Source organism: Terrapene carolina, unplaced genomic scaffold, assembly GCF_002925995.2.
Source record: "Terrapene carolina triunguis isolate 2854851 unplaced genomic scaffold, T_m_triunguis-2.0 Scaffold33356, whole genome shotgun sequence".
Lineage (NCBI taxonomy): Eukaryota > Metazoa > Chordata > Testudines > Emydidae > Terrapene > Terrapene triunguis.
The window spans coordinates 1,202,662-1,226,475 of record NW_020697707.1 but is presented as its reverse complement, the minus strand read 5'-3'; the positions used below and the strand labels follow the sequence as shown (position 1 = coordinate 1,226,475).

At 45.3% G+C, this 23,814-nt stretch overlaps 1 protein-coding gene across 1 annotated transcript in view; it reads right to left on the bottom strand.

Annotated features, from left to right (window-relative positions):
- Positions 1-7,140: 7,140 nt before the first annotated feature.
- Positions 7,141-23,814, bottom strand: part of LOC113409430 (protein farnesyltransferase/geranylgeranyltransferase type-1 subunit alpha-like) — a 17,003-nt gene continuing 329 nt past the window's right edge. The window contains 8 exon segments of the mRNA XM_026663326.2: positions 7,141-7,328; positions 9,615-9,786; positions 11,093-11,155; positions 15,362-15,510; positions 17,456-17,582; positions 20,654-20,758; positions 21,825-21,939; positions 22,951-23,036. Coding sequence (XP_026519111.1) covers positions 7,200-7,328; positions 9,615-9,786; positions 11,093-11,155; positions 15,362-15,510; positions 17,456-17,582; positions 20,654-20,758; positions 21,825-21,939; positions 22,951-23,036 — 946 coding nt within the window. The 3' untranslated portion in view covers positions 7,141-7,199.

The window sequence follows — 23,814 nt, the reverse complement described above, 5'->3', positions numbered from 1 at the left end:
TTCGTCCTCCCCTGCCTTGGGAAAAACAGGTCTAGTAAAGGAAGATGTTATATTGATTTTTCCCACTCAAACACTCATTGCTTGTCTATAGGGGAACTTTACCAGTATAATTATACCTCTATAGTTTATACTGGTATAACTCCCGGTGTAGACACTGATTCCAATATAAGCTAAACTGGAAAAAGATACTCTTTCTAGAATAAGGGCATGGCTACACTTGTAGATGTAGAGTGCCGTGAGTTAAACCAGCTCTCGGACAATGCAGCACGGAAAGCGCTGCCGTGTGTTCACACTGTCAGCTGCAAGCGCAGTGGCGTGGCCACATTTGCAGCGGCATTGGGAGTGGTGCATTATGGGCAGCTATCCCACAGAGCACCTCTTCCCATTCTGGTGCTGTGGCTTGTGGGAAGGGGAGAGGAGGTGCGAGGCATTCTGGGTCCTGTCCCAATGCACCATGATGCATTGCTTCGCATCCCAGCAATCCCTGTGCTTCCGTCCACATTTGTTGCCATCTTTCAACGTTTTTTGTACTGCGTGCTCTCTTCCCTTTCGGTCTGTGGGAATGGATCCCGAAGTGCTGAGGAATATGCTGATGGGTCTCACCAGCACGTCACGAATTGCAGTCGAGTTACTCCTTATGCTACAAAGTGACAGCGATGAGTCCGACGATGATGTCAACTCACATAACGCAGACGACGCGAGATTGCTTGTGGCATTCACGGACATGCTCACCACCGTGGAACACCGCTTTTGGGCTCAGGAAACAAGCAATGTGGTGGGATCACATCGTCATGCAAGTCTGGGATGACGAGCAGTGGCTGCAGAACTTTCGGACGAGGAAAGCCACTTTCATGGGACTGTATGCTGAGCTCGCCCCCACCCTGTGGCGCAAGGACACGAGATTGAGAGCTGCCCTGCCGGTGGAGAATCGGGTGGCTATTGCAATCTGGAAGCTGGCAACTCCAGACAGCTACCGATCGGTCGCTAACCAGTTCAGAGTGGGTAAGTCAACTGTTGGTCTCGTGTCGATGCAAGTTTGCAGGGCCATTAATCGCATCCTGCTCAGAAGAACTCTGACTCTGGGTAATGTGCATGACATTGTGGCTGGCTTTGCACAAATGGGTTTCCCTAACTGCGGAGGGGCGATAGATGGGACGCATATTCCAATTCTGGCACCAGACCATCTAGCCTCCGAATACATAAATCAGAAGGGGTATTTCTCTATGGTTCTCCAGGCGCTTGTGGATCACTGTGGGCGTTTCATTAACATTAATGCAGGCTGGCCTGGAAAGGTGCATGACGCGCACATCTTTCGGAACACTGTCCTGTTCAGGAAGCTGCAAGCTAGGACTTTCTTCCCAGACCAGAAGATCCCGTAGGGGAAGTCGAAATGCCCATTGTGATCCTTGGAGACCCAGCTTACCCTTTAATGCCGTGGCTCATGAAACCCTACACAGGGAGCCTTGACAGCAGCAAGGAGTGGTTCAACAACAGGCTGAGTTGGTGCAGAATGAGTTGAGTGTGCTTTTGGCCGTTTAAAGGGCTGCTGGCGCTGTCTGTATGGGAAGCTGGACCTGGCCGATGACAACATCCCCACGGTTATAGCTGCGTGCTGTACCCTCCATAACATTTGTGAATGGAAGGGTGAAAGCTTCACTCAGGCCTGGACCACAGAGGTTCAAAACCTGGAGACTGAATTTGAATAGCCAGAGACCAGGGCTATTAGAGAGGCCCAGCGCAAGGCTGTAAGGATTAGGGATGCCTTGAGGGAGCAACTGGACGCTGAAAGCCACCAGTAACGTTTGGTGCCCTGCACGGGAGTGAAGTGCAGTCATTCCAGTGCTACTAGGAATCTGCGTTTGCTACGTATGATGCACTGACTTGCTGTGCCTGTTGCTTTCCTGGGCTACGGTATCTTTTACTTAATGCAATAAAGAATTTTTTCAAAGCCAAAAAAATCATTTATTGAAAAGAAACAACTGCTGGGGAAACAGAAAGGGCATGACATATCTGTGCTGTGTGGGAGGAGGCTGGGTGCGGGGTGTGGAACGTTACAATCACAGATTTGCGTATGTCCTGTTATCATATTCAGCCTTCCTGTCTGGAGTGCTGCACAATGAGTGCTGCACTTCAGGCTGGCTAAAATGCATGGTGATGGGGGTTGAGTGCAGTGGGTAAGGGTCGTAGTTTGCAGGGCTGGGTGGTGAAGCTACAGGTGTTGGAGGCAGCTGGTGGCAGTATGAAACTGGATGTTGGGGGAAGTGGGTTGGCAGTGACAGGGGGCACAAGGGAAAGAGTTTTGGGACAAGGGCTGCAGGGGGTGGAGTGGGCATCTGCTCCATCTGCAGTGCTATGAGCGCCTGTATCGGGTCCGCTTGGCGCTCCATAATGCTTATGAGCCGCTCCGTGCTTTGGTGCCGGCGATCCGCATTCTGCTGGCAGAGCCTCCTTTCAGTCTCCCGCCACTCCTGTACTTTTTGATTTTCAGTAAGGGACTGCTGTATGACTTCATGCAGCAGGTCCTCTTTGGTTCTTCGCGGACACTTCCTGATTCTTTGCAGCCTTTCGGCCGTTGATAACAAGGACGGCTGGGATTTCAAGGTTGCATCTGTAAAGCCAAAATGCAACACTTAACAGAGGCAGCATTGTTCACACTAGACAGAGCAATGATTCGGCTGTACTTAAAGACAAGCACAGTCTACACAATAGCAGAGGGTGCCGGTCCCAAAACGAGCACACACAACCCACAGGAGCCCCAAAATGGTGAGTAAACACAGGGGCAAGGAGGACTGATTGTTTCAGGGCCGTACTAACCTCTGGGATTCTGTGCCTTGGGAAGAGCAACAGCTGCAGGGGGCCCCTATTCTGAATACTGTCCCCACAGTTTCCACAGGATGAGTTCGTCCTGGAAGATATCTTGCAGCTGAGGGTGACCTGGGAAGCAAGGGAGAGTCTTCTACTACAATGCAGCTTCCGCCCTGGCCCATATGCGGCTTGCCTGTGTGCAGCAATGGTCCCCTCACGGCACAGTGGTGCGGACATGTTAGCCTGACTGGGACAAGGAGCACAGTAGCTCTGCCAAGGAACCTGCGCAAGCAGATTTCCCAGCTTCTGCATGAGACCTTCCATGAGATCACTGAGGCCAATTACTGCAATGTGAGAGAGCACATCAATGCCCTATTCCGCATCTAGGCATGAATGCAGCCCTAACCTTTCTTTCTGCAACCCTCCTTGCCCCAACAGCCTGCACAGAACAACTCCCTTCCCAAAATAAAAGCCGCTTACTGGGCACCTCCTCTGCTGTTTGTTCTTCCCAAAGCACCGTCCGCTGCGACTGGCTACCTTCCTCCTGGCTTGAAAACAGCTCCTGGCTGCATGCGTCTAGGGATGCCGGGCTGTCCTCTGGCTCTGGGCCCCCCTCCTCCTCAGCACCCTCGCTCCCACTTTCCTCCTCCTGCCTTGTTGCACTCTGGGCTGCCTCGGCCTCTGAAGTGTCCATGGTGCTCTTCGGAGTGGAGGTGGGGTCGCCCCCAAGTATTGTGTCCAGCTCTTTGTAGAAATGGCAGGTCGTGGGGGCAGCACCGGAGCAGCGGTTTGCCTCCCGTGCTTTGTGGTAGGCATTCTGCAGCTCCTTCACTTTAACCCTGCACTGCTGTGCGTCCCGGTCATGGCCCCTTTCCATCATGTCCCTTGATATCTGCCCGAAGGTATCATAATTCCTACGGCTGGAGCGCAGCTGGGACTGGACAGCTTCCTCCCCCCAAACACTGATGAGGTCCAGCATCTTGCCATTGCTCCACACTGGGGATTGCCTGGTGCGTGGAGGCATGGCCACCTGGAAAGATGCGCTGAGAGCACTCCACGCCTGGCTGAGCAAACAGGAAGGGGAATTTCAAAATTCCCAGAGAATTTAAAGGGCGGGTTTGACAGTTGGTCACCAGAGGGCAGGGCAGTAGAGTTCAAAGTGATGACCAGAGTGGCTAGAACAGGCATTGTGGGACACTTCTGGAGGCCGATCAGAGCGCATTAATAGACCAGGGCGTCCACACTGGCACCACGGTGCTCCAGCCAGGGTGCACCAAGTGTTATGCCTCTCGTGGAGGTGGATTACCAGAGGCGCTCCAGCCACGGAGTCCGGGTGCTCTACATGCCGTGCCAGTGTGGACACCTCAGGAGTTAGAGTGCCTGGGGCTGACTTAATGCGCTCTAACTTGTAAGTGTAGACAAGGCCTAAGAGTGACCATATGGGAAGTTATACCAGTATAATTAGGCTCCTGGTAAACTTCTTGCTGTAGAAAAGCCCTGAGTGGCCGATCAGTTTCCTGTTTCATTTGATTATAGGCAGAGGGGGTAGCAATACATATAGCAAAGGTTACCCCACACATGGTAAGACCCTATTTTAGTTGCTTATCACTTTGTCAAACTAATTGTTGGGGTTGAAATTATACCTCTACCCTGATATAACACGAATTCGGATATAACACGGTAAAGCAGTGCTCCGGCGGGGCGGGGCTGCGCACTCCGGCAGATCAAGGCAAGTTCAATATAACGCGGTACGATTTTTTTGCTCCCGAGGACAGCGTTATATCAGGGTAGAGGTGTACCTAGGGCAGGTATCTGTTTTAGGCTGATTTTTTACGTTTCAGTTAAAATTGTTAAGCTGTTTATGAGAACAAGATTAGGGAAAAATACATTGTTTTGCCCACGTTAAAAGAAGTAACTGGAGTTCAAGATGCGTTAGCCTCAGGCCCTTGAACAAGTGTAGAGCTTTGTTTATTGCGGTCTACAAGCCTATCTTATGAAATTCAAAGGAGCCAGTCATCCAGGAAGGGAAAGACTGACTGACTCCCAGCTGTCTCAGGTAGGATGCCATCACTGAGAGTGCCTTCATGAACACTGGGGTGTGTGCATGTGTGTGTGTCAGTGTCAACAGGCCAAATGGGAGCACTCTGTATGGATAGTGTTCTTGGCTGATCCAGTCACCTCTTACCTTCTCCTTGATAGGCACTTCAGTCTATTTACTTTAAGGCAGGTTTTCCAGACCTTTAATCATTCTTGTACCTCTTTTCTGAGCTCCCTCCAATTGTTCAAAACACTCTTTGAAGTGTGATCAAAACTGGACACAATAGGCCAGGAGAGTGCTCATCAGTACCATAGAGAGATAATATCACTTTTGTTCTCACACGCGCTATGCAGCTGTTCATACAGCCAAGGATTGCATTAGACAAGAGCTCATGTATGCGTACGCAAATATTTGTTTTCCTGAATTGATAGAGACAAATATACTACTTGCCCTGAAAACCCTGGACTTACTCATGTCCAGGTAACTTTCCACATTTAGTCTGTAGTTTAGTTATCGTTGGAAATGGTTTAACTGCCAGGAGAAGGTAAAAGTTTTAAATCTCTGATGGAACATCAAGCTTGATAGAAATACTTGCATATAAAGTCTCTCTGATGATGTCATTTTTCATAATTTGATTTCAGGGACCCTATCAGATTCCTATGAAAATTATTTTCCCCTCTGTTGAAAGATACATTAAAAAGCATTTCTTAAAATAAAATTTAAAAGTAAGTTTATTGCCCCCTAAAGAACTCTCAAATTTGGAGACTATAAATTTAATAAAATCATAGAACAAATTTTGTCTCACAAATGTAAATTTCAATGCAGTCTAACTCTGGCAGCAACTCCAAGACACCTATAATATAGATAAAGTAAACAATTTTTAGCATGTAACATGTTCAAGTTACAGGAGAAATAGCAATCGTTATTTGGATACTTGTGCCTATCTGTGAGGTACAGTATGTGTTTCACTGATTTCATGCCACACAAGGCCTCCATCTGATATACATCTGGTGTTAACTCATTGTTTTATTATTGCAAACAGAACAATTAGTGAAAAGTAAGAGATTTTAGATCCCTCTAAACAAATACACAAATCTTTAGCTGTTCTGCACTTTAGTTGCACTGTATTTTTTCAGCTGGTAGGGGAATGGTTGTTTTAAAGAGGTGAAATGTAAGTGTGGAGGAAGGGTAAAGGAGGAACAGGTCTGGGTATTTTTCTGCAGGAAGGCCACCAACAAGAACATTTCTTCAGCCTATCCAGATTTATTTAAGGTAAGAGCTACACTATGTTGATTACATTTGTTTTGATCTATGTGATGCAAAATTGCTCCTCCGTTTGCCACAAAGCTGAGGTTGGGTGAAGCTGGAGGGGAAAAAAAACCCAGACATTTTGATTTTGAAATAAAGACGGGTCTGAATGTTCTACTGAGAGGGTTTGGTTGGCTCTCTGAGAAGTTCAAGGTACTCACCACTGTCGCCGTCCCACACAAATAACTCAAGGCTGCTTTTTACGTCAAGTATGATGAAAGCTCCCCGGTTCTGTCCTGATCAGAATATTCCAAGGCACAAGATACATTAAAGCAACATGGGAGTTTAAAACGCCTAACCCAGGGATTGACACCTAAAAAGCATGCGTGTGCTGGAGTGTGTACACCTCCTAGGCCTGTCTTTTAATTTATGGTAAGAGATGGTTAATGACAGCAAGCAATGTTTTGGTGCTACAAGACATGGTGTATAGAAGAGAGAAACGTTCTAAAACACATACGAGTACTTGAAATATATCTACACTTTTATTACAAAACCAGGTTGTTGGCATTAGTTGGGTACAATAATAGCACAATTGTGTTGCTGCTGCAGAGCTGTTCTGGCCTATGGCAACAATTGCATTTCCCGCTTAAAGCAACTAAAATTAAGTTGCTTTATAACCATTACATACAAGTTATCTGCAATGAATCTTATAAGTTCTGCATTAGGAAGGGGGGAGGGCGTGGAGTGGATTAGGCCAGAGTGTGAGAAATGTATTCAGTGCCTTAAAAATAGCAAACCGAGCATTATGTATTTCCTATTAAGAAATAAGTCCTTTATTTGGCATACTTCTAAAATGAATTTAAGACTTAATTACTTGATCTACCTATAGCTATTGTCAGTAGCAGCAGTAACCAAAGGGGACTGTGTTATACTGAACACTTCGCACTCAGTTCTTGTTAAAAGCAAGATCTGTGCAGTGCACATATAGTTACATCACACTCAGGCAGAGGGGAACAGTACATCTAAGTTTATACTGGCTTGTCCCCCCCCTACTTGGAGTTCCTTTATAAGTATCTTAGAGCTTGACACCATCTTCTGCCACTTGCAGTTATTGCTGCTGATCTGTCGGCAAGTCTGGTTCAGTGCCTGTGCTGTGCTTGTTCTGAAGGGACCTTCCAATATACTTCCAATATTCCTTTCTGATCGTGTCTTTTTCGTTAGCCAGAATGTCACATAACTAAGAAGGAAAAGTTACAAAGTTGTAATATATTCAATCAAAAGCTTAACAACCCTTAAAAACAAACACACATTAAGCACGGCCTTCTCTTCAGCGAGCAACGCATGGCTTTTCAGCCACAAGTTTTGCACTAGTATCCATAGACATCTGATAAATGCATCTTCCTAAAAGGAAATCAATGATCTCTATAGTTGATGCCAACAGGGCCGGATTAACTCTCCTGTGGGCCTGGGGCTATTAGATTTTGTGGGGCGCCTGGGGGGCTCGGAGTACGGGAGGGGGCTCAGGGCTGGGTATGGGGATTGGGGTGCAGCTCTAGCTGGGGGGACAGGAGGTTGGGGTGCGGCAGGAGGTTCGGGGTGCAGGCTCTGGGTGGGAATTTGGGTGCAGGAGGGGGCTCCGGGCTGGGACAGAGTTTGGGTGCAGGAGGGGGCTCTGGGCTGGGACAGGGGGTGCAGGCTCCAGCCCAGAGGCGCTTATCTCGGGAGGCTCCTGGTCCGCAGCGCAGCGGAGCGAAGGCAGGATCCCTGCCTGCCCTGGCTCTGTGCTGCTCTTCTCCCCGAGGTGGCCGGCATGTCCAGCCCCTAGGCGGAGGGGCCAGGCCGCTCTGCGCAGTGCACATTGCACATGCCTGCAGGTGCGGCCCCTGCAGCTCCCAGCCAATGGGAGCTGCGGAGCTGGCGCTGGGGGCAGCACAAAGATTCCCTGAATGCTGCTTGCCTAGAAGTTTGTCTCCTGTGACTCTCCAGTTCTAGGCTAACTCTAATAGCTTTCTTTGCACCCTGCTATCTTCCCCTCACCACCTTACAGGACATTTGGATATTTTGCTCCATCCCCTGGGTATAAATATTGCCCTTCAAATGTTCCATTCAGTTCTTTTTGTTAAGCAGAACACTGCGCCTTGTTTGATGTGCCAGAGCTTGGTACCACCAACTTTAGGCCCCCAACATATTGAAGAGCCAATGCTGAGCAGAACAGTGCTGACACTTAAGGGGCATGAAATTTTAAGGCGTCAAGGCAAATTTTGGTGCTGGTGGACTGTGAAGGATGAATGGTATAAATCCATGGTATGCCACATCTCGAATACTACGTGCAGATCTGGTTGCCCCATCTCAAAAAAGATACATTAGAATTGGAAAAGGGTTAGAAAAAGGCAACAAAAATTATTAGGGGTATGGAACGGCTTCCATATGAGAAGAGATTAATAAGACTGGGACTTTTCAGCTTGGAAAAGAGACGACTAAGGGGGGATATGATAGAGGTCTATAAAAATCATGACTGGTGTGGAGAAAGTAAATAAGGAAGTGTTATTTACTCCTTCTCATAACACAAGAACAAGAGGTCACCAAATGAAAATAGGCAGCAAGTTTAAAAACAAAAGGAAGTATTTCTTCACACAATGCACAGTCAACCCGTGGAACTCTTTGCCAGAGGATGTTGTGAAGGCCGAGACTATAACGGTTCAAAAAAGAACCATGCAGGACAGGTCCATCAATCTACCTCATGCTAAATTCCATTACTGTTACCCTCAGAGGTTCAAAAAAAGCTCTTTAAGAGCCATATTGAGTTCTGCTCTGCCAGTCTTGTGGACCAGGAAGCTAAGGGATTCTCCCTATACATGTATCACTTATTTTGAGGATAAGAGCCCTCTGCTAAACTAGGTAGAGGGAAGTAAGAGCATGTTAGGAACTTACACAAAGGTTTTTTAAAAAAAAAAAAAAAAAAAAAAAAACTGCTCTTTCAGCAATTTGAAAGCTCATTTATTTTCTTTACATGCAAGAAAAGGAGGAAATGCCAATAAGTAATGTTTGGGATCTTTCTGCTTTTCACTTCTGTTGGTGAAGCAGAGGTGGCCTCTGTTGCTGGCAAGCTACTATGAAAATTCTTGCATGCAGACTGGTTGACAGTCAGAGGCCGAGGATTCATATACTGTATGATTATTAAGAACAGGACACTGCTAATGGAAGTCAAATGCCTTCTGAGTGCAGGGAAAAAACTCACCAACATCCCTGAACTTTTGAGTGGCTAAGAGGATTTCTCTTCAGCATAGTGAGAAGTAGTAGATGGATACTGCACAGTAACAATTTATTAACCACGGTGCACAGTAACAGTAATGGAAACAACTACTTAATGCCGTCATCATCTCCTAATAACTGTGCAATTAATGTACAACTCTATTTTACAAGAGAGCTTTTCCATTAAAATAACCCAGTCTTTGTCTAGCTGAAGCTATTGCCACACAAAGCAAACTCCCTGAGGTAGAAAAAGTGAGCTCTCACAACTCACCTCTAATGCTCTGTTTAGTGTTTCTTCCTTGTTGTCACATTGGTTTTCTAGCATGTCTTCATATATATCCACAAGGAAGGCAATCAGATAGGGAGAACTGTGGCTTGGCTGTAAATCCAGCAGTTGCTCTAATAGATTTTGATATTTGGAAAGACCATGATCCTGCAGAATCCTAAAACAGAGATTAGTAAGTACTGCTGGCAGCTTTGACAAAGAATTAAGCAAGTTTTGGCTTTGATAGATGTATCTGAAGATTTTAATCTAATAGGAGCTATAAATATAAAAGAGGCAGAGGGTAATAGATGTAGTTCAATATAGCAACAAGTCAGCATTGCTGTAGCAGTGGTTTTCAACCTTTTTTCCCATTTGCGGACCCCTAAAATATTTCAAATGGAGGTGCGGACCCCTTTGGAAATCTTAGACAGTCTGCAGACCCCCAGGGCCCACAGGTTGAAAACCACTGCTGCAGTAAGCTATTGATGAACATCTCAAGTGCACAGGGAGACATGAGGCAGGGTGCCTTTAACCAACAACCTCCTAGCGCATAGCTGGTGTAGCCTAATACTATTATTTTGCCCTCTCCCTCCCCCTTTTTAAAGTCAACTTTTGGTGGTTTTATGCCACATATCCTTCCATTATTAAGTATGGCTCACAGAGAGATGAGCAGGATAAAGCAAAAAGGTTATAAACTGCTTTCCTCTACTACTATGAACATATTTTAAGTTGTTGGGACTCTGAAGTCCCATCTCCTTCCTATCGCCAGCCCCATCTGAGAAACTGAATTCAGTGTCAGCACAGCTAGGAAGGAGAGGTAGAAAGTATGTGTGTGATGATAGGAGCAGGGTGGCACTATGTAATGCAGAACTCTAACCCTTCAAGGTCAGGGGAAAGTCAGCTTCTCTTTACAGCATCTTTAACAGGGATTCTGGAGACACCGTCAGTATGCTCTAATAAAAAGAATCAGAAAGCTGACTATGCCACCCACCTCATTCAGATGAGGCCCAAAAAGAGACACGCTTGACTCCAGTCAACCAACTAACTATGAGCTATAATTTCTCTTTCCAAGATTTTTCATTTCTTTACAAAGCACCATCTTCTGCAGAGGGGCTAGCACACTGTTGGCACTCCATGAATAAAGTCATTTATATGGTATTTTAAGACTTATTTTTGGAGCTAGTAAATAGAAACAACCTGCTGCACACTTTCACATGTGAAAAGTATTGACGATCCCCCTGCCAAAGCTACCCAATCAGTAATTATGCGGAAAGTGGGCCAGGAGATTAGGTTACTATATTAGCCCTTTATGTGGGTATAACCTCAGGCTCATCTAGATCACTGCTTTCCAGTTGTTCCCCCAGAGCTGTTCACACGTCTAGGCATGAAACATTCAAAGTGAAATGGCCTGCAAGTAACACCAACCTGCAACAAGCCCCCTGATCAGAAGCCCTCACCCCACAGATATGAAATACAAGCCTCACCCTTTTAGATAGTTCCATGCACTCTCATTATGTGGCACTGTCTTGATCATTTCTAGAGTGTACCTGTGAGGGAAAACACGGGTTACACTTCCATCAGAGGTCAAGGAGCCAAAAAGAGAAACATGTTTTCTTTACCCAGACTCAGATCTCCTTTGCAGCCTCCTCCCTATCTCACTGTTCTCAACCCTCCTCTGCACAGGCTTTTTAAAATACACCTCTACCCGGATATAAGGCTGTCCTCGGGAGCCAAAAAAATCTTACCGCGTTATAGGTGAAACCGTGTTATATCGAACTTGCTTTTGATCCGCCGGAGTGCGCAGCCCCGCCCCCCCCGGAGTGCTGCTTTACCGCGTTATATTCGAATTCGTGTTATATCGGGGTAGAGGTGTACAGACTAAAGCAGACATTTTTCTGCTCATCTGAGGTGGTGGCATAAAACACAACTGCCAGGCAACTTAACTGCAGTTGTTATGACAGGGCAAGCCACTGCAGGATAGCGGTTATGTGCCCGGAGGCACTTGCCTTCAATTTACAATATATGAATTCCTACAAGTATTTTGTAGGAGTTTATTTCAGGAGAGGCTAACTCCCACACAGTACGACATAAGAAGCCTATAACGTAATACACAATTTGATGGTACGTGGAAGAGGGGCTACATTTACTCTCCAAATGCTCTATAACGATGGGCTCTGAAGGCAGAAGGAAGGAAAAAGTTCCAGCACTAAGAGCATGGAGTTACTCAGTTTTGGCATGTGCACATGCTAGGACTGCAGAATCCACAGATGCTGGATTCCATTTCTTTGTGTGCATCCACAGCACTGTTTGCAAAACTCCACTTACAAGGCCAATCAGTTGCACCTGTGCAAACTCACTGGAGGCATATAGCACTGGTGCCAATGAGGACATGGGCTGTTCCTTCCTAGCTCAGACTAGTGGCAGAGTTAAGGTGAAGAGAAGGAGCACAGAGGCAGCTTCTCCAAGCTTCTCCAAACTATATACTGGGAGGAAACAAAAATGAATGGGGTTTTCTTATTGCTTTCATTTAAAATCTTTCAATCCTCTTGATGACCGCCCAATTGGACTGCCTCAAGGGCTTAAGCTGTGCTCTGAAGAGGCATTGGGTCGTTCCACACAGAGTGAACGGATTGAAATCAAAATGATTTCTATCACCAATGTTAATTATGAATTAAATCAGAAAGAAGGAAACCTTAATTTTAATCTTGTTTTGCATTTGTACTTTTTACTTATTTTCCTAAAGAGGGGTTGATTCTCATTGGTTGGTAACCATTACAAAATATTGGATTTGCAACTAACTATAGTCTTTGCACTAAATTTGGTATTTATTTTTGCTAACCAGGAGGCTACACTATTATATAACTTAACATACATTTACCCATATGGTAAATTTTTATTTTTTTAGGTTAGAAAACGGTGAATGACTAACTTCTTATTTACTAAACTAATTTTTTACTCATGATGTGTGTCAAGCTCTATTTGGACGGCAATAGGAATTCTTTTAAAATTGTTTTCCCACTAATTAAATATACCGTATATACTTGTTCTTAAGCTGAATTTTTTTAGTAAGAAAGGGAAGCACCAGAGAAGGGGGTGGGCTTATGAATGGGTATAGAGAGGGAGAGGTGGGACACAGCCCCTCCCCCCAACAGAGGGAGCAAGGAGAGGGAGCACAGCCAGCAGAGCAGAAGGGAAGAGGTGGGGCCAGAGTCTCTCCGCTTTAGCCACGCTGCTCTCCCCCCAGCCTCGGAAGCAGCGGCAGCCATGCCGCTTGGCCCCGCGCCCCAGAGCAGGCTGTGGCCGAGCCGCCCGGCCCGCTGGAGCACGCTGTGGCCGTGCCACCCAGCCCAGCCCGCTGGAACTTGCTGCGGTGGTGCCGCCCAGTCTGGCCCGCCGGAGCAAGCTGTGGCCGCATTGCCCAGCCTGCCGGAGACATCCTCCCCTGGCCCTCCCCAGATAAGGTGGGAAGGGATAGATGGGGAGAGTGTGGGGGTCCCGGGCTAGGCGTGGTCACAGGGGTTACTCCCCTGACTCCCAGCTTCCCCCCCCAAAAAAAATTCCCCACCAGTTGCTGTCCCGGCCCGTCAGGGTAAGCAGCTGGCGCGCTGGGACACTGTTTACTTAGGGTTTACTTCCGTGCCTGGGGACGCTCGAGGTAAACAAACCATCTCGGCCCTCCAGTGGCTTATCCTGATGGCCCAGGAGCCAAAGTTTGCTGACCCCTGAATTATAGGGCTGGCTTATGAACGGGTTATAAAAATTTTCCATTTTTACTTATCGGTCTTCGGGGGGGGGGGGGGGGGTCGGCTTAAACACGAACCAGCTTATGATTGAGTATATAGGGTAATTACCTTAAATGTGCTAGACACATAATAAAAAAGTAAGTTTATCAAAACTTGTTTTGCATTTAAAAATGAACTGATATATTAACCAAAGAAGTATTATCTGTAGTTAGTCAATCAAACTGATTGTTTCTAGTCACTGTGTCCTTCAAGATTTTAAGAACTAGTACATCTCCTCCTCTCACCCCTAGTTTTTATTCATAGATTGGAAGAGCTTTCCTGCTTTTTCAACGCCCAGTCACTTTTCCAAATGAGCTAGTCATTGAGCTGAACTAGTTGAACAAACTGAAAAGAAAATATTCTCCGTGCACTTCTACCAAAGGCTGCTTTAGGACTCAAACGCTGGTTCCAGGTGCTCAGTCAGCAACTTCTCTCAGTTCAATGGTCTGACTTTCTTTAAAACTTCAGCAGCAAACATATTCTACTTGAATTTTTTGTTTAATTGATGTAATTGATTTTAAGAGATTATACTAAGTCTAGCCCTTAATGTAGGATGTCAATTTCAAATGTTTTTTTCTTTTAAAAAATAAACCAATCTGTTTTTTGTTTTTTTAAAACATCCAGGTTTTATCCCAAATATTTCCTTATTGCAATGTGCTTAGTTTAGGCAGAAACAACATTTTTTTTATAATTGTTAGCCCAGTCTTCTCCCTTGGGATCTGAAAGTCAAGCTGGTGCTTTCCTTCTTGCACCATCTTCAGTAATAGACACTTCTGAAAACCAAAGCACGTCCTCAGTTACACCAGTGCTATTTCTGAAGAGATTCCAAAGTTGAGGGGTCCTCATATCCAGAAACTCACTGCTTTATACAGGGGGCTCCAGGCAAGCATCCGTGCTGATCATACTCATGGCAGTACTGCATGGGGAGAGATGCGCTCTCTCAAGGAGATGGGGCCCTAGGTAATAATGCGCTTTATAGGTTAGTACCAATACCTTAAATTCTACCCAGAAATCAATAAGCAGCCAGCACAGATCATGGAGCACTGCCATAATATGCTCACAGCACAGGATATTTAGCTTAAACTAGCAGGCTGCCAAATATTGCACCAACTCCTGTTTCCAGATGGGTTCAATACATAGTTCCATATAAACTGCACAGCAGTAATGTAACCTGGAGGTGACAAAGGCATGGAAAGCAGTAGTAAGGTCTGCATCAAGAAACAGGTGCTACCCATTGGACCCCCACAAAAGCCATCCTGGCTATTGCTGATCTCTGATCAGCCAGTGGCAGCTGAGAATCTAACAAGTCCCCTAGGTTGCAAACTTGAACAAACAAGACACAGAAGGACAGATATCACCATACATTTTTCTGCCTTCTTCTCATGACCAACATCACCTCGCCTGAGTCTTGGCCACCTAGTTCTCATTCATGCCCCGATCTCAACCAAGCACTAGGTGCGTCCATTGACCGCTTTACTCTGGTCAGAGGAAATGGAGGCAAAGCGGAGTGTCATCCACATACTTAGGATACCGCAATCCATATCTCTACACTAACCGTCCCAATGGACCTAGATATACATTCAACAAGCGGGAACACAAGATAGAACCCTTCATGAGTGCTCTGGGGGAGGAAAAGAAGTTACCCACTATCAACCTTTCAGAATGCTCAGCAAGTAAGAGAGCCACTCAAGATCAGCTTCTCCAACCCAAACGTAGCTTGCAGACAAGTCATCACCTCATTATCAACGGTATCAAAGGCATCTGATAGATCTAACATGAGCATGGATGCTTGAGCTCCTGATTATTGTTCTAAATCTTCAACCAATGCCAGCACTGTAGCTTTTATTCTGTACCCTAACAGGGAAAGGTCAAGGGGAGCTGAAGTCTCTGAAGCATTCAAGAACATGCCTCACTTCTTTTGCCTATGAGAAATGGAGGGCACCAAATGTAATTGTGCACAGTATTACTAACTGGACTTCTCTCTCTAGAACAGCAGGATCGTTGTAGCCAGTGGTGTTGGAAATTACAAAGTATCTTTGGTTCCAGACAGAGTTGTTTCTCACATCCTCTTTCAGAAGCTGGTCTACATACTCCAGTTCATTATCCCACAACTTGAACTCCTACAATGGTGAGAGGAGAAAAACAAAATAAAACCCCCCGCATTTAAACGTTTTAACAAATTCTAGTTACTTCCTTCTTCCTTTGAAGAATTCCAACCTAACTTTTCACATTCTGATTAGACCTAGTTGAAAATATCAATGTAGTAAATTGTGAAATTAGTAAATTTTGGGCAAAAACAGGAGGTATAATGGGAAGCGGTAGGCAACCCTCATTATATAGAGCAGGGGTTCTCAGGACAAATTTTTTTGTGGCCTCGGAGTGCGGCCATGAACTCTTGCTGGTGGCTGCTCTCACATTTTTTCCTAAAATACTTAGTTAGCTTTAGGAAAAACAAATAAATATGCACATATACATGTCCAAATCAGTGTAATTTATTTATTGCTAGATACTAAATCTTTTGTGAAAAGTGATATTAGACATAAAAGTATCACTTTTCACAAAAGACTATCAGCCCCGGCAAGCCTGGGGACAAATTAAGCTCTGGATGATGGGGGTCAGGATAGGCAGTAGGGGCCAGGGGCAATAGATTTGGGGGCAGTCCGGGGGGAGACAATGGGGGGCCAGAGCCCAAAGCCTCGTGGCCAGGAGACGGGGATGGAGTCTGAAGCTGTGCGACCGCAGCCTCCTGCCCTACCACCCCAGGGAAGCTGGGAAACTCACTGGCTGCCTGCTCCTCCAGCTTTATGCCCTAGCTCTGTCCAGGGAGGGGCAGGGCCCCACCCCTGATTGCAGCCCCAGCAGACAACACCAAGGCGATGCATCCAGGAGCAACATGTAGTGGGAGGGGCCGCTGCTTTGCCCCTCCTCTCCCCAATCACAGCCCAGGAGGCTGTGGCCACAAGAAAAACAGCTAGTGGCCACATTTGAGAAACCCGGATATAGCGGGTGCTACTAGTGCAGGGGTCGGCAACCTTTCAGAAGTGGTGTGCCGAGTCTTCATCTATACACTCTAATTTAAGGCTTCGCGTGCCAGTAATACATTTTAACGCTTTTTAGAAGGTCTCTCTCTAAGTCTATAATATATAACCAAACTACTGTTAGGGTTAGGGTCAGGCCGGAAAGCAGGCTGAGCAAGGCTGGAGATCCAGACCCCGGCTGGCAGGAGGTCAGCGGTTGGAACCCCAGATCAGCAGCTGAGGCGAGTGGAGCGGGCGGCTGGTAGGGCCGAGCAGGGCCAGAGGTCTGGACCCTGTCTGGCAGGGGGCCTGCGCTGGAACTCCAACGGGAAGCAAGGGGAGTGGGGCTGCGGAGGTGGGGACACTGGATGGCAAGGGGCCAGCAGCCGGAACCCTAGAGCAGCAACTGGGCAGCTCAGCCCACCGCTGCTCTGGGGTTTCCGCCACCAGCTCCTGCCAGCCGGGGGTCTCAGCTCACTGCCAGCCTGGGGTTCCTTCACCCAGGCCAGCAGTGGGCGTTGAGTGGGACCGGTGGCTGGACCCTGGCTGGCAAGGGGCCAGCAGCGGGAACCCCCAGATCTGGGCTTTCGGCCGCTGGCTCCTGCCAGCCAGGGTCTCAGCCAGCTGCCAGCCTGGGGTTCCTTCCCCCAGGCCGGCAGCGGGTGCTGAGTTGCACCGGCGGTGGGACTCCTGCTGGCAGGAGCCGGCAGTGGGAACCCCAGAGCGGTGGCGGGCTGAGCGGCTCAGCCGGCGCCGCGTGCCATCAAAAAATTGGCTCGCGTGCCACCTTTGGCACGCGTGCCGTAGGTGGCCGACCCCTGTACTAGTGCTTCCTGTAACAAAAGGCACAAAGGCAAGTAGCCAGCAGCAAATTTTTGAACTGGTTAGCTGAAAGGTTAGTTTACAGCTGAATTCTGAGTTGACACCCACGTAATTGTTTTCACTCCATCTAAACAAGTCAGCGTGTAAAGTTCAATTTAAGAAACAAACCTCTACAATTTTGGGAGGATTCTCCCTCCAGAGAAAGCAGCAGACCTGGATACAATACCTGAATAACCCACTGTCTGTGCTGCCAAGCATGGTAATTCTTGGCATCCTGGTTAAGAATTTCAGCTATAAACTCAAGCTCTTGAGATGGATCCTTCAGCCACTCTACCAACACCCGTCTGTGGTGCCTAAAGACAAAGTACAAGAATTTAAAAAGCTTCCCTTCCAATATTTGCTTGAACTTTAGACTTTATTAAAATACTTACCAGAACAAACAAAAACCCACCAAAAAAATACCAAGACACCAACCCATCACCAGAGTAGTACTTTTTAAAAGAACCATGAAACATTTCACCTAGCTTTTCTAGGGATTGCTATAGTGTAAACTTGCAACAAGAAAATGCCAGAAATGTATCTACATATTGGTATACAACCTCTTAAAGAAGGATAATTGCTATGTTTGACATGCTTGAGAAGTGGGTGAGAAAAGCCACGCAGAAGGAGGGTATAATAATTTAAATAGAACTGAGTTTGAGTACACAAGATGGGTCGTACTTGAGATAGTATCACACTTAGAAACTTGCCATATTGCCAAGAAGTGATCTTCACAGCTAGACCCATCGTTCTAATACCCCCCCCCAAAAAAAAAAACCCTAACCATTGTTTCCCTATGAACACTGCGAAGTTCTCTCGATCACTTATTTTTTTAAAAATATTTTCCCCGTCTGTTTTACATTGTCATTTGTCACTGAATTTAGAATGCCTTCCTAAGCTTTCAGATTCAGCATGTTCCAGTACACATGAAAACCTGCCCATAGTCTACTTCTAAAGGAAGTGTTGTAAACATTTTACTAATGCCTTATTTGTCTCACCACTTCATTTCTGGGAAACCAGAGCAAGGACACGAGTACTAGTTTCAAACCAAAGTTTCTCAAATGATGTCAGAAAGCAGAGCCAGTCTTAACATTAGCAAGGATCACCCTAGCATGAATTATCCAATTCAATTCTTTGGCCTCTGTCAAGCAGTGAACAACATTTCAGAGACTCCTATTACTCCGTTGCTCTAATATGGTTTTTCCTTTTCTTGGGAGCCAGCATTTAGATTTCGGAGGCCTCTTCATGGCAACATTTAACTACCCTTTGGGTCAGGGTTGGCAGAGGTGACACCCAATTAGTTTCTTGCTGCTTGCTCAGGCATTCATATTGGTGGGCAGTCTCCAGCTAAAGATGAGAGCACAAACGCTTGCAAATGTTCTGCTTGCTCCTGCAACATGTCCTCCTCTGTATCTGGGGACAGAGGTGCCAGTGAGACCCTAATTTATCCAATCCTCATAAGCTGTCAGTTTCAGAGGCTAAAACGAATAGGCAGATGGACTTCCTCCATAACAAATATGCTATTCGAGCAGCATACAAGCTTCTCCTTCCCACACCACTCAAATGGAGGGAAGCAGAAGGTACAGACTACCAGAAAATCTCAGGAAAAGAGTGGGCAAATAAAATGACCAAGGGTTTCAACTCCTGTCTCCAAGGGACTGGTTAGTTGTCTTCCTTCATACATCTCTCCAGCTAGTCTTGGCTTTTTCTCCGTTCAGCACAGACACTTGCACCCAAAGTCTTCCTGGACAGAGGAGCAGGATTCACTAATTACCTTTGCTCTTTCTCAGAGGCCACTCCTCAGTCAGAGAAACATCTTCTAGTCATACCAGACAACTCCTTGACCACAGCACATGTGAAAAGGGAGGCGCCAGAAACATGACATGTTTCCTTTTCAGTAGGCTCAGCTGCAACTTCTTTTACTCACTCAAGGAGTGAGATACTTTCACATCAAAGTATCACTAAACCTGGACAACCTTACTAGGTGGTGTAGGATCTCAAACATGTTCTCATATGTTAGTAGTCCTATGGGGAGTCCCAAAGTTTGATTCATTTGCATCAAAGCTCAATGCAAAGACTCATGGTTGATTTTCCAAGACTCAAGCACAAAAAACTAAGAGCAGTGGGTTCCTTGTCCTAACACTGCCCCAGGCACCTCACCTGTATTTTCCCTCTTCTTTCCTTTGTGGCTAAGGCTCACCACAAAGTCTCTCTCTTTGGACAGCTCTACACTACAGCCTAAGTTGATATAACTTACATTGCTCAAGGGGGTGAATATATAGCGCTGCAGCGTAGACTTGCCTTCAATCTAAATAGCCCTAAGCTGGTCCGGATACAGATGTCCAGGAAGCACTCTACCAGGGGTTGGCAACCTTTCAGAAGTGGTGTGCCGAGTCTTCATCTATTCACTCTAATTTAAGGTTTCGTGTGCCAGTAATACATTTTAACCTTTTTAGAAGGTCTCTTTCTATAAGTCTATAATATATTAGCTAAACTATTGTTGTATGTAAAGTAAATAAGGTTTCAAAATGTTTAAGAAGCTTCATTTAAAATTAAATTAAAATGCAGAGCCCCCCGGACCGGTGGCCAGGACCCAGGCAGTGTGAGTGCCACTGAAAATCAGCTCGCGTGCCGCCTTCGGCACTCGTGTCATAGGTTGCCTACCCATGCACTCTACCATGCCACAAAGTCCTAGGATCTGGGGAAGATCTGCACAATGCTACACTGAAAATTTGGTCACCCTGCATAAAACTGGAATACATCACAGATACGCCCTATGAATAAAATCAAGGCTATAGGTCTGGCTCAGCCCTTAGACATTCATCCTACAGCAATAAGACATGTCCTCAATTCCCTGAACCCAACAGGCCTCACTCATCTTCATATCAATATTTCTCAGAGCAGTTGGCCAGTCCACCCAAATGTATGAAATACCCAACAAGAAAACTCAGTTTGGTCTTTCGTGAGCTAAAGAGTGATCCCTTCAGGCCTGTGGATTCCTTGCATTTCCCCCCGCACCCTCTATTAAAGTAGCCATTTTTATGTATTTCATTTGGGAGGATTTTTACAACAAAAAAGCAACACCCAAGAGCTGCTGAAAGCTAAAATTCTTCATTTGTAATTGCTTCATTTTTGTTGTGTCAGAATAAGTTTGGTAGTTTTAAAGCTTTTCACATGCCTACCTACATTACTTAGTACTCATAGCATTGGAGTAGAGAGTTATGGAGACCTCTGCCTGGGGGCAGTCCTGTTTAACCCCTCTGAAATGGGCTCCATCCAAGGAGGAAGGGAGAACCCTCACCTCCACACTTTTAGAACTGGCAGCCATGTCCATTTCTGAGATGGTCAAAGGTAAGAGTGTCTCTAGAAATCAAAAAGATTTTACCAGACTTGGTAATTCTTTGGCTGATCTTCAATGATAGCTGTAATATAGTTAATTTCCTCATTAAGGTCCTTTTTCAATGAATGCAGGAGGACTCTCCGGAAATGCCTAAAGAAAAATAAAACACACACACCATTTAGGAGGTGTTTTTTTTTTTAAAAGCTGGAGTAAATTCAGTTAAAAGTACTTTAAGAATTAAAGCAATTTTTAAGAACACAACTAATTCTGAAGATGTATTCATTATTGGGTAGCTGGTAGTAACCAAAATAGGTAAGGTTACAAACATATTGATATCCAAGATCTTGTCAACTTTAAGTTTCTACTGAAGACTTGTCTACCCCACATCTGTTGCAATGTCACTGAACATCGTCTACCTGATATGAAAATAACTGGTATAAATCAATGCAATCATATTAGTAGGAAAAATACACAGGGAAGTATTTGACATATTAGGAAAAACTTTTTCACTAGGAGGGTGGTGAAGCACTGGAATGCGTTACTTAGGGAGGTGGTGGAATCTCCTTCCTTACAGGTTTTTAAGGTCAGGCTTGACAAAGCCCTGGCTGGGATGATTTAGTTGGGAATTGGTCCTGCTTTGAGCAGGGGGTTGGACTAGATGACCTCCTCAGGTCCCTTCCAACCCTGATATTCTACGATTCTATGACAGTACCTATTGGTTGAGAAATCTAGTTCTGTGAATTCAGAAGGCCTTACAAGTTTAGTATTTACTTGAAAATTAAACTGGCAGGTATTACAAAGGGGATTATAGAATTACTTCAGTAATATTTACTACAAAAAAAAACTAGCAGCTAATATATTTAGATATTATAAGAACTTCCTTTGAAACAAGCAGGAAATGGTTCCAATCTTTTCACTAGGAATGTGTGTCATCAGAGAGACACTTTCAATATGATTTGTCATGTCACCTTAATCAGTGGTGGTTTCTAATGGCTAGTCCTAATCTTGTTTGAAAGTTTAGACTATCAGATAGCATTTCCCAGAAATTAGCGATACTGCATCAAAATCTTACTTTAAGAGCTCACTGCAGCTTCCAATAATCCTCAGCCTCCCAGAAAGCAAGCAAGGCCAGTCATATTTTGAATAATACACGGCCAGGATAGTTGAAAGAGAAATCAGGTAATCTAATCAGATAATTGTCATGACTATTACTTACCACACAGTGTAATTTGCAGCATTCAGTTCAATGGCATCCCCGGTTAGCTGAAAAGCTCTTTCACTCCTTTCATCCCGCTGCAGAACAGCCCGAAAGTAATCATAGACATCTCTGACTGGATAGAGGAGAGCATATTACCCAAAACAACTAGAAGAAATCCTGAATAGAGGATTTAAGACTGGCAACCCATTGATGCTACTTTGTGTGTGTCAAATACTATTCCCTAAAGGTGTTTGGTCCTAACAGTCTGCATACTGATACAATAGCACAATTCACTAGAACCATTCTGGTGGGATGCTTTAGAGCGCTCAGACTAGAAACCTCCTAAAACATCTTTCAACAGATCATCTAGATAATGTCCAAAATAGTCATGAGGGCACTATGAGTCATGCTATTTCTCTACATTCCTGAGATCCATTATTGCATTTTCCTCTAGGCCTAGCCGCACCATCCTAATTGCTTGCATTACCTGGAACGTGGCTGCCTACCAAGTAGTTTTAATACTCGCTTTATTCTTTTTAAACTTAATTCTGTAATTTTTAAAAGATCATTTCTGAAAATTTGAAAAGAAACAGGAGGGTTTTGTTTTTGTTTTTAAAAGTGTGGGCACTCCAGGATGTGAAGGTTGTAAAGCAGGCAAACGTTATCTTTGGAGCTTTGAGAAACTCAAGATTCTCCAGTCTCTAGAAAAATGCAAGTTTATGGAAATGTTCCTTTAAAAACAGGGACAGTATTAAGGCCATTTCCATACTTCAGTTTTTTTAGTTTCAACAATACCCAGTAATTATGACAAAGTGAAATACCTAAGCTTTGTTCTAGGCTCAAGTTGGTTTACAACAAATAAATTCTCAAAAAACAAATGTGTATGGTAATTTTATCTGGTGTATTTACCATTTTAATATTAAATTCCCAACATTTAAAATTCACTTCTAGATGACTACAGGAACCGTAAAGACAACTCATGTTTTTATAGTTACTAGCAGTGACATCCAGCACAAAAACGTATATTATTGAAAACTAAAGTCTAGCTTCAGTGGTGCCACTGACATATTACACAGATGTTTTCACCTTACCAAGGTTTAATTATACTTAACATCTTAAAAAAAAAAAAAAAAAAAATCCTTACATTTTTCACTATAGATGATCTGAACCACAGGATTTGGCCCATCATTTTGAGGTACTGGTTCGATGTCAGCCCATTCTTTTCTGTGCCTGTAAATTTACATTTTCTTTTCAATGTTTTATTAGAAAAAACTACCGAAGCCACCCCCAAAAAACACATGTATTTCAGTTGCACCATTCTATATGGTGGTCATTATCTTTGCCATAGAATTGCATGATACAAACATAAGCGATACGATAACCGTCATATTAGCTGGTCATGTAGCCTAGAGAGCAACTATGTTCCTTGATCTTGGAGAAGCAAGGTGGGTGAGGGAATATATTTTATTGACCAACTTCTGTTGGTGAGAGAGTGAAACTTGGAGCTTATACAGAGCTCTTCTTCGGGTCCATTGACCTTGCTCATTTCTGTCATTAGTTTCGACCACAAATTGCACAAACTCAAATGCTGTACTCTCAACACAGCTCAATGTTTGGACTAATGAGGGTTACTTTACGAGCCACCCCAGAACCCCAAATCATTGGCAGGTACGTTTGCAAACGTATCTGGTGGCATGTAATAAGGTCCCAGTTGGGAAGCGCTCTGTTGCTTCCACCCCCCCTTACTGTGTCTTTCCTTTCCGATAGGGTCTCCCCCCGCGCTGGGCCGCCCCCATTTTGAACGATGTCTCCACTGACACCCAGCAATGAGACACGGGCACACCAGCCCAACCCAGTGGCCTAGGAGGTGTGAGCACCTTGCCCCGCCCCCCCCCCCCCACACCTCCTCCCACCCCACCCCCTCACTGCCCCCCTCCCCTACACCTCCTCGCTCCCCGCCCCCTCACTGCCCCCCTCCCCTACACCTCCTCGCTCCCCGCCCCCTCAC